This window comes from Austrofundulus limnaeus, unplaced genomic scaffold, assembly GCF_001266775.1.
Source record: "Austrofundulus limnaeus strain Quisiro unplaced genomic scaffold, Austrofundulus_limnaeus-1.0 Scaffold2, whole genome shotgun sequence".
Lineage (NCBI taxonomy): Eukaryota > Metazoa > Chordata > Actinopteri > Cyprinodontiformes > Rivulidae > Austrofundulus > Austrofundulus limnaeus.
This window is the reverse complement of record NW_013952404.1, coordinates 6,057,787-6,067,564: the sequence shown is the minus strand read 5'-3', so window position 1 is coordinate 6,067,564 and position 9,778 is coordinate 6,057,787. Positions and strand designations below refer to the sequence as shown.

The following is a 9,778-nucleotide window of genomic DNA, read 5'->3' as shown; positions in this document are numbered from 1 at the left end:
CTTCAGGCTATCGGCAGAAAAAACTAGCAAACACCTGGTGAAAACCGTGTCTGCTGAGCTCCCAATACCACTTCTCTGTTCAACCAAGGAAACTACACAGAGCATCTGCGCACATACTAACAGCTTCTCATTTCAGTTCTTTTTGGATTAAACATCATTRTCACCTGCACAGGTAAGCTGAAAAACAACTCACGTTGTTWTGTTCACATGTTRTTTGGTTAGGATTTGTAACTTATTACGATCAGTATGTGTGTGGATGAKCTTACCAGCTGAAACATTGTCTCTGTAATCGCTCCGGTTCTTCAGAAAACATAYTTTCCGGTCTAACAGTAAGGTTCATAKTAGCCTGGTAAAAACCAGACCCTTGTCCTTCACTTTACTTCRTAYGAGAGTCTGGACTYTCGGCTATAGASAAGTGATTCTTGSTGGAGGCGTGGCCTCTGTTGAAGTTTAAAACGATTGGATCGGTTGGCTGTGACGTATGTGTGCCAGCTCCACTGTGAAGGAGGCTAAGCTAAGAAGCTAACCAGAAATCACGTGCACGTAAACAACCCTACTGAGAGGAGAAAAGTACCGAGCCRAACGAGACGACTGTAAATGAGAGYTGCAGGCTTTGTCAGACAAATTTAATTTAATTTGGAAGCCTTATCAACACARATTGGCTTCATTCACTTCCTCCATTGCCAYTGCTWAACTACAAGCAGACACTGCGCAGAAAATCGACGTTGTCGTTCAAAACCCTGCCTTCTGTTCTCTGATTGGCTCGGACGAAAATTCTCCTGAAGAAAYCCTTGTCTATGGGAGAAATCCCAGACGGAGCAGTGAAGGGAAGGAAAGCAAGGGCCAGGCTAGGTTCATATGCTTCCAGATGCAATTTTCCGAAACCGATCTTGTATAATGTTGCTGTTTTTTTAATTATCATTACAACAAAGCATGGCTCCAGCTTGTAAACAAGAGAGAAGCGGCTGTGACGACCTGCTGAAATGGGCATGACGGGATCAGAAGGAGGTTCTTAAAGAGAAAGAGACCAATTTCAAGGCGTTTAGAAACGGAAATGAATGAGAAATCAAGCACATTTTTGATTTAAACATAAAAACAGCATTTTAATAACAACTGAAGGTGACATAGTAACTTTATTATGGTATAGAATTTAAATATATGCCTGAGAAACACATAATATTGCCCCTTTAATGAATTTGTCATTCTCAAATATTTTCATGTATAGTCATTGCCTTTAACTAATCTTGATGCATCGTTTATACAAACACACTTTTAAATAATATTTAAATGCATAAAAACAGCAGAAGGCGGTTACCTCGACCCTCTTCATGGCAGCAATAAGAGATGCACAGAAAAAAAAAACAAGAATTAGAAAATGTATTTGCTCTCATWGCACTCACTGCTGCCCGCCGGACACAGTTTAACCCCACGCCTCAGCCGCTGAGGACATACAGTAAAACACCAGTCAGTGCCACTGAGTAACCATGACAACCAGAGTCCATTTCCATGACAACTGCTGCTCGGAGGAAGCTGCGTGGATGCTTGAATGGAAATAAGCGCATCAGAAAATCAATCAGTCCGAAATACCAAAAAGTCAGGAAAACATTTCAGATGTATTATAACACTGAAACATGCATCAGAGTCAACTTGAAGGTCTGTGATTGTGAGATTTGTGTGGCTTTATTTTAGGTTAAGATGTGAATTAGTATTAGCATCTGAGTCACTAAGCAGTAAAACTAATGATAATTCGTTCAGAAATGCTTGAGCTGATTACTGAAGTGGAGCGTAAGTAAAAAAAAAATCCCCCCAAAATAATGATCTAATCTGTTTTGTAAGAAAASACACCCACTAAAAGCATTTTCACCGCAAGTTCACAAATATTTTATGCTTTTGTGAAACTGCAAGTGTGAGCCCACATCCTGTTTTGTTCKTTGATAGATTGGACGTATTTGTTAATAACTTTTTTTAGTTGAGGTAAGGAGGTAAAGGCGATAAATCGTATGATTTATTGTGTAGACTACTAATTTACAGTTTTGCTTAAAGGGGACATATCATGGAAAATCCACTTTTTTGCCTTTAAATGCATTTTGTTGTGGAGTCTCTAGGAGTGCAGAACATCTGAATTTAGTTTCTCCCAGTGCTGCAAAGATATTTTTATTTTCTGTTTGGGGCATGTTTTTCAACCCGTTCAGTTTTCTCTACTTTCTATGATGTTTTATTAACTATTATGTCAAATTATCTGCAACAGAACTGCATCAGAACTGCACCCCTGGTCTTAAACCCTTCTATCAAGTTACTATAGATCACTCTGGAAGCTGGAGGGGGGCGGGGTGTGAAGCACCTCAGTTGGATTTAAAGAAACAGCTACAAAACGAGTTGACACAGCTCAGAAAAGAGGTGAAAGAGGAGTTTGTGGAGTTACAATAAGGAGGAATTCAGACCAAAGGATTGCAGTTCCACTTTATATACAACTGAATGATTTAAATGTAAAAAAGAATTTTAAAGCATGATATGTCTCCTTTAAATTTTCAAGACTGTACGTTTCTTTTTGTCCACAGCTTTATCCTTGTTACAGATTCTGCATAAATTATTACAAAACCTTACCTGACCACCCCTTGTCTTCATGAAGAATAAAAGAGCAGGGTAATCAGAGATGGACAGCCATTAAAGGAAAGAAGAAGAGCAGAAAAGGCAGTTACTTCAAAGAAGTAGAAACAGGATGAGAAGAAACGTTTGAAAACTAAAGTCAAGTTTTGTTCAGAGAACGTGTCTGAGCAGTTGCAAAGCTCCATAATAAGCACCTTTCATCGATGGAGGGCTCCTTCAGCTGCAGGTGGGGCTTCACCCCCGCCATCGGTCGCATGTTGGTGGATAAGGCCTTGATGGTGTAGTTGATCTCGTTCTCCCTCGTCACGTCGCTGTCGTAACCTGGTAAAGAACAGGAGTTGTAATTTTAATGCAGAAAAAAATTGAAAATCTCAAAATTATGACCACTTAAAGCTTTCGTTTCTCACCTCCATCGTCCTCGCTTTCAACATCCGACTCCTCACTGTCGCACAGTTTGAACTCACGCAGGCCCTCGGGCTCGTGGGCCCAGATCATGAGGCACGTGTCGCCCCCACCCACTGTCACCAAGAGGCTGTCGTCGTGGGTCCATCGCACATTGGTAACATGTGTGCTATGTGCCACATAGCGCTTGAACTTTGCATACTTTCCCTGAGGGAAAAGAACAACATTTACATACCATTTGTGACATTAACACAAAATTAACATAACATTTACATAAATCTCAAAGCAGGATTTTTTTTTTTAGTTAGGAGATGTTCTATTAATACAATACACTAGATGAGAGCCTCAGCCCTACCTTCACCGGATATTTAAAGAGCTTGATGTATCCTAGGTCATCTCCTGTTGCTAGCACCCTTCGGTCATTACTCAGGCAAGCAGAGGTCACCTCAGTGACCTCGGTGATCACAGGCCAAACGCCTTCAACAGATGACCCCAGGACACACGTCCAAGTGCTCCAGTCAATCTTCTCTACCTGAAATAAATCAGCAAGTAAAGATTTATCACCTGTCACCAAAAGGCAACGGTGGAACTAAAGCTAATCAATGTTTATTTATTTTTTAGTTTATTTTTTAAGAATTCCTTTATTTAAAACAGGCACAATGTGCAAATAAAACATTAAAAAGATGCTTTGCACCAGATTTAGCTTACGCTAATTTCCATCTGTAGTCCCTGATCAACAAAATACAATCTAAAACCAAGACATAGAATAATAATCCATAAAATTTGTAGACACAATTACTGCATAAAGTCCTAAAGACCATAGCAATCAATTCTAATTACAATCACAAAAATGGCCACAACTCACAATTTTACATATTGAGCTAAAAGTTAATGCAGTAGTGGAGTTATTCAACACATACTTTGAGCATAACATTTAATATTGCATGAGACCATATGTAAAGTTGTTTCCAAGGTTTTGAAGACATTTATTGGGGTTTGTTTACTAATGACTTTTAAAAAAAGCACTACACATTTTATAGTCTTTTCTTAGGTGAAACAAGATGTAGTTTTATAAACCATTGTGTGATTATTTCTGTGATTAAACTGGTGATTTTATGTACAGACTGGTCTGAGTGGCTGTCACAGATGGTTACACAGAGCAGAAGGTATTGCCTGTCAACACTTTCAACACTTAATTGAACTGTTGTTTTAACATTAGAACAGGAAACTTGTATGAGGACCTGACTCCTGCTGTAGTGTGGCCCTCTTTGATGACGCAATGACAATAGGCAGAGTCAGGGCCTGAAGAAGGTTATAAAAGTGTCCTTGTTTCCTGAATCCAGGCTGAATGCAGAGACGAGCACTGAGCTAATAGATTTGCCTTCAGACAGCGCGATGTGTGGTTATATGATGTCTTTTCACATTCAAATTTTCATATATTGGTGTATTTTCTATCTGGTACAAACACGTAATAAGGTAAACGTAATTTTCTCTTTCAGTTTGACCAAAGCAGCTAAAACGCTATAAAACGTAATAAAATTAAAATAAACTTGTCAACAGCAGAACAATAGCAGCTGATCTCAGACGGTCAATTAGCTGTGTGTGATGGAGTGCACAGGAGACCAGTGTAATGAATGTGAGGGAAAGATCGATGCCAGAGGAGGACATGTCATTCTCCACTGAGACACGACCCAACAGCATCTATCATCCCAGACACCTATATTGTAAACGCTCCCCTCCGCTTTGTGCGCCTCCGCAAGGTGCCTGAATGTCTTGATGGATTAAAGCCATCGCAAAACACTATCCCACTTCCGCGGCCCAAATTAGAGTGACGCAGGTGAAAAGTGGGCCGTGTTAATGCTTCATTGCCCTTCCCTGAGTCTCGCCTGGTCCCGAGGGGAAAAATGTGGGCCGGCGGCTCGAGAACCACGGCTGCTCCTGCGCCTTTTCTGCCCGCTTACCTCTGCAGCCGGGATGGTCTGCCTTTTGCCACGAGGAGCTTCGAAGAAAAACTGCTCCTTGGCCRTGGTGTTCACCTGGAGGAGCTTCCCTGTGAATTAAAGAGGCCAGTGGGTCTCAGTTGGGCAGACAGCGATTAGGATTTTATCGCTAAGGAATCAAGTTTACCTCTTTTGTCCCAGTCCAAGTGGTTGATGTAATTGAGGCATCCTTTGCACACTCCCACCCGTTTGCTGCTCATTACGTTGTAAATGTCCACAAAACTGTCTCCTGAGGCTACTGCAATGTACTTCCCAGCTCCTGAGCCAACAAGAGATGATAAACTGACAGTTAGCCTCATGGAGTTGTTACACAATGAGTTTCCTAATCAGCCAATGTCAAAAATTGATTTTTATTTAGAAAGACTATCAATCTAATCTAGATTAAATTAAACAGAATTATTAGCATGGCAGCAGAAAAATATGTGGTCCTTGACTTCAAATGTGATCAAAACTGTGGTGCTGAGTTAAAAAAGTACACAATTTTAAATGCTAATGTCGATTTTTTTGCATTTAAAACTGAACAGAAAAGTGGACTTTAACAAAGAGACGAATATATCTATCCTTTTAACAACACTAAAAGCTCACTTTCTGTACTGAGACTTTAACTTGTAGAAGTGTGCTCCCAGGAAGCCACGGGGAAACAGGATCCCTTGCCCTGAAGATTAACTGTCCAGACAAAACAGAGTTTAGTTTCTTGCTCTCACTTTATCAACCCCTCACTGTTCCTCATTCCTCTCTTGCTGTTTCTCTGTCTGGCCTTATTAAAGAAACCTATTAATTTGGGTCAGGCCTGAAGCGGTGTCTCCCCGCCTCACAGCGGGAGGAGCGCATGTATACCTGCTAATATTCAGCACAACTTCCTCTACATGCTGTGAACCCAGTTGCTTAGAAGAGCAGAGGGATTTAATGGGTCCATTTACATCACGGAGGCCTTCTCAACTGGTAAAGCATTGCGTAGGTTGAACCACGRACCTGGAGAGAATCGGATGTCGGAGATGATGTCCTTGCGGTGGTGGAAGGACACCAGGTCCTCCAGGGTGTCTGCGTTCACGATGAGAAAGCTGCCGTCATTCAGCCCCACCGCCAAGGCTTTCCCATCCGGGGAGAAGCAGCAGCAGCGGCCGCCTGCGGAGGACACGATGTCTGTTAAAGCCCCGGAAMTGTCCTGCCAGGAAACACACTCATCCTAGTGGTTCAACTATGACGAACCTTTCCTGAGTTTGCGTACGGCCAGCATGCAGTGGCTGGGTGAGAGGTCCCATATGCGCAGGGTTTTGTCATCGCTGACAGTGGCACAGAGAGGGAGATGAGGATGAGTGGCCAGGCCCCACACTTCGCCCTCCATATGACCCTGCAGACACATTCGCGAGCATAAATATTTAATTTGCAGATGGTAAAGTCAATCTAAACGAGGCGATGAAGGAAAATAGGGTGCTAAAAGGTTAAACGGCAGCTGCAGTAAYCTGGAGCTAACACATCCTTTCATAACCTTCTACTTACTTTCTATTAATAGGGTTCAATTTTCAAGTTGTGCTAARTGTACTTATGAAGTGTTTTCCCTCAGTCGGATATACACCAATTCTTAGAACAGCATTTGTTTCTTCTTCTTTATAAATTAATAAACTGCATCTAAAAGGCAATCACTTCTGTTGTGTCTGCTCACAAAGAAGAAACTCTAGTGGCACTTAAGTAAATTAATCTTTTTTTTKTTGTTGTTGTTGTTGATTAGTGGTAATTCATCAACATATCTGAGCATTGTCTCTGTGGATCTGCCCTGATTTTGAGAAGGGCGTCTCTGCAGTCAGAGTGGGAGTTTTGTCGGTCACGGTTAGGACAAACTCCGCCCACACAGCCAAGAAACACTCACTCTAAAGAACTCTGCAATCATAGTCCGGACAAGAGACCCCTACTTGCACCAGTGTGCATTTGTGAAGAGGGTAAATTTCTTTTGTACATCTTAGCTGTGTGGGCAGAGTTTGTCCTAACCAGGATTGGCAGAGTTATCTGAGTGGGAGGGGTTTGGCAAAATGGTGGAGTTTCTTGGCTGTGTGGGCGGATTTTATCTTAGTGATAGGCAGAGTACTTCGAAGTGCAAGGGGTTTGGCAAAATGGGAGTTTCTTGGTTGGGTGGGCGGAGTTTATCCTAACCATGATTGGCAGTTTTTTAAAGTGGGAGGAGTTTGGCCAAATGAGAAATTTTCTTGACTGTGTGGGCAGAGTTTGTTCTAACCAGGATTGGCGGAGTTATCTGAGTGGGAGGGGTTTGGCAAAACAGGGGAGTTTCTTGGCTGTGTGGGCGGAGTTTATCTTAACTGTGATTGGCAGAGTACTTTGGAGTGCGAGGGGTTTGGCAAAACAGGGGAGTTTCTTAGCTGGGTGGGTGGAGTTTGTCCTAAATGAGGTGGGCAGAGTTCTTTAAAGTGGGAGAAGTTTGGCCAAATGAGAAATTTTCTTGGCTGTGTGGGCAGAGTTTTTCTAACTGGTATTGGCAAAACTCTCACTTACTGACTGCAGAACCTACTCCATTAATGACCACTGACTAACCCACAGAGTATTCAGTTCATATTTCTCATACCTTGAAAGAAAATCGTGATGTTTTWGATAAGCTGGCTTGTATTTATGAATTCAGATTTATTTATTTTTTGGCACCACATTAAAGATTTTCTTTGGTCAAGCAATACATAGCAAGAGTATTCTGATATCTTGTTGTTCAGAGTCTGATGTAACCTTCAGTAACATGTCTCCTATAAATTAATACACACACACCACCAAAGAAAAAGGGCTCTGCTCCTGCAGGTGTGAAATCCAGCACAACTTCAGCTCACAAACTTGGAAGAAATCTTACACCTGCTACTGCTGTCAAATTAAAGTCTCTACCTGCAGCTCATCCTGCTCGGAGAGAACCAAATACCATCAAATGTATCCTGTCTGACAAGTGAAGCAGTGGCTGAGCCTACTGTGATGTGTTATTGGATGTGCGGCATGTTTTTTTCCTCCCACCTGGACGAGGAGAGTGATGGGGCCACTTTTGTCCACCTCCAAGATTTCGCCGTTCTTCGTGCCCACGAGGATGTGGCCATGGCCGAGAGAAATGGCACGTATGGAGGGATTGTCCTCTAGCAGCAAGCCTGGAGATTTGACGAGTTAGAGAATCATAATTTGAGCTACAAGCAAAATGTTTTAAACCAATTCGTAATAAACTGTTGCGTTATATAAACGGAGCAAAAGACTGAAGAACAGGGCGACCTTTTTACCTTTGGAGCCTGGAGCCAGGACTGCTCTTTTGATAGCGTAGGTCTTGAGGCATCTCTCGAAGGTGTCGTCCCAAAGAGCTACTATACCGTCTTTTCCACCCGTCACAAATCCCTGCAGGGAAGGAAATGTTGTCACATCTTAAGCCGTAATTATGCCAGTCTGTTTGCTCATGCCACTGTCAGAATAAATGTAACACCCCACTTTTGCTAAATATAGAAAGCCAATCTGAAAAGTACACAGACTGAGTCTAATAAAATCAAGCCTGAGTCATGCATTAATTCTACAGGAACTGGTCAAAAACACTTAAAGACTAATATAAACAGCATAAAAATTAAGGAAATTTGTGTTTGGTCATTTCTTTGTTGTAACAACATGTTTTTGGTCATAAATTTTATACCATTGGAGAGCCCATTTATTTCTCTTTAAATGGTGCCACATTTATGAATAAATGCATTTCTGGGTTGAACAGCAGAGTTAGGTATGTGGGTTGCATGAAAAACATGTCAAATCTTCTCTATAGCCAAACAACTGTGTATGGTTCTACTATGCCACGGAAATCCCTATTTGTTCATTGAATAAATTGTTAAATTCCCAAAATGTCTTGCTTCTTCAGACTCCTATCATCAAATCCAATGACACCAAACAARAGTCAGTAGCAGAATAGGATATTTGGCACTGATGGAAAAGATTTGGAAATTTTTCATGGACGCAGCACACATTATAACGCTCCTGCTCAACCTACAAAAGCATTTTCCTAACAAATGTGGCACCGTTTAAGGGGAAATAAACAGATTTACTGCCAAGAAGCATTGTTAAAACAAGTAAATACTCCACTTAACACAAATCTCCTTACTTTTTGCRCTAAGTATGTTTGATTTTAAATATTAGTATCCTTCCTCGGGCTCTGTGGCGTACTTTTTCAAGGGCATGCATGCTGAAAACAGGGCCGTCATGAGCTTTGACAGTCTTCATCAGGAACATGTCTCTCCAGATGCAAATATCCCCCGTGCAAGTGCCCGAAAACACCATCTCCTCAGACCAACCGTACACGGCACACATCATCGTCTCGGTCTTCCCCATGTTCCCCTTGCGTCCAATTAGACCACCGCCTGAGAAGAGGAGCAGACGCGCCGAGATGTGTCACCGCTAACCCAGAGGTTTTGCTTGTTAGGGTCTCATTCAGCAAGCGCAAAAACAAAAGCGCCTCACCGGCTTTATGCCAAAACTTCATGTGTTTCACACCAGCAGTGATGAGCTTGTCAGGCAGATAGGGGTTTATTTTGACAACAAATATCTTGTCCTTGCTTCCTCTGSAGAAACAAGRCAAACATCACAACATACACACTAAAATAGAYATTAAAACGTTTCTACATCCTACAAAATACAATGGATTTTATTTATTCATGTTAAAAGGAAAACAAGTCATCTACATGGTTTATACCAGGGGTGTCAAACTCCAGTCCTCGAGGGCCGCTATCCTGCATGTTTTAGAGGTTTTCCAGCTCCAACACACC

At 41.8% G+C, this 9,778-nt stretch overlaps 1 protein-coding gene across 2 annotated transcripts in view; it reads right to left on the bottom strand.

Moving 5' to 3' along the window:
* Window positions 1-9,778, bottom strand: part of eml5 (EMAP like 5) — a 43,637-nt gene that overhangs the window by 12,451 nt on the left and 21,408 nt on the right. For both annotated transcript variants that reach the window (XM_014012855.1, XM_014012849.1), the window contains exons 17-29: window positions 9,474-9,574; window positions 9,180-9,373; window positions 8,264-8,375; window positions 8,010-8,137; window positions 6,219-6,360; window positions 5,982-6,134; window positions 5,137-5,268; window positions 4,971-5,059; window positions 3,365-3,541; window positions 3,015-3,216; window positions 2,802-2,928; window positions 2,605-2,619; window positions 1,316-1,324 (exon numbers count right to left, since the gene is read on the bottom strand). In XM_014012855.1, the coding sequence (XP_013868309.1) occupies window positions 1,316-1,324; window positions 2,605-2,619; window positions 2,802-2,928; window positions 3,015-3,216; window positions 3,365-3,541; window positions 4,971-5,059; window positions 5,137-5,268; window positions 5,982-6,134; window positions 6,219-6,360; window positions 8,010-8,137; window positions 8,264-8,375; window positions 9,180-9,373; window positions 9,474-9,574 (1,581 nt within the window). The remainder of the gene's footprint in view (window positions 1-1,315; window positions 1,325-2,604; window positions 2,620-2,801; window positions 2,929-3,014; window positions 3,217-3,364; window positions 3,542-4,970; window positions 5,060-5,136; window positions 5,269-5,981; window positions 6,135-6,218; window positions 6,361-8,009; window positions 8,138-8,263; window positions 8,376-9,179; window positions 9,374-9,473; window positions 9,575-9,778) is intronic.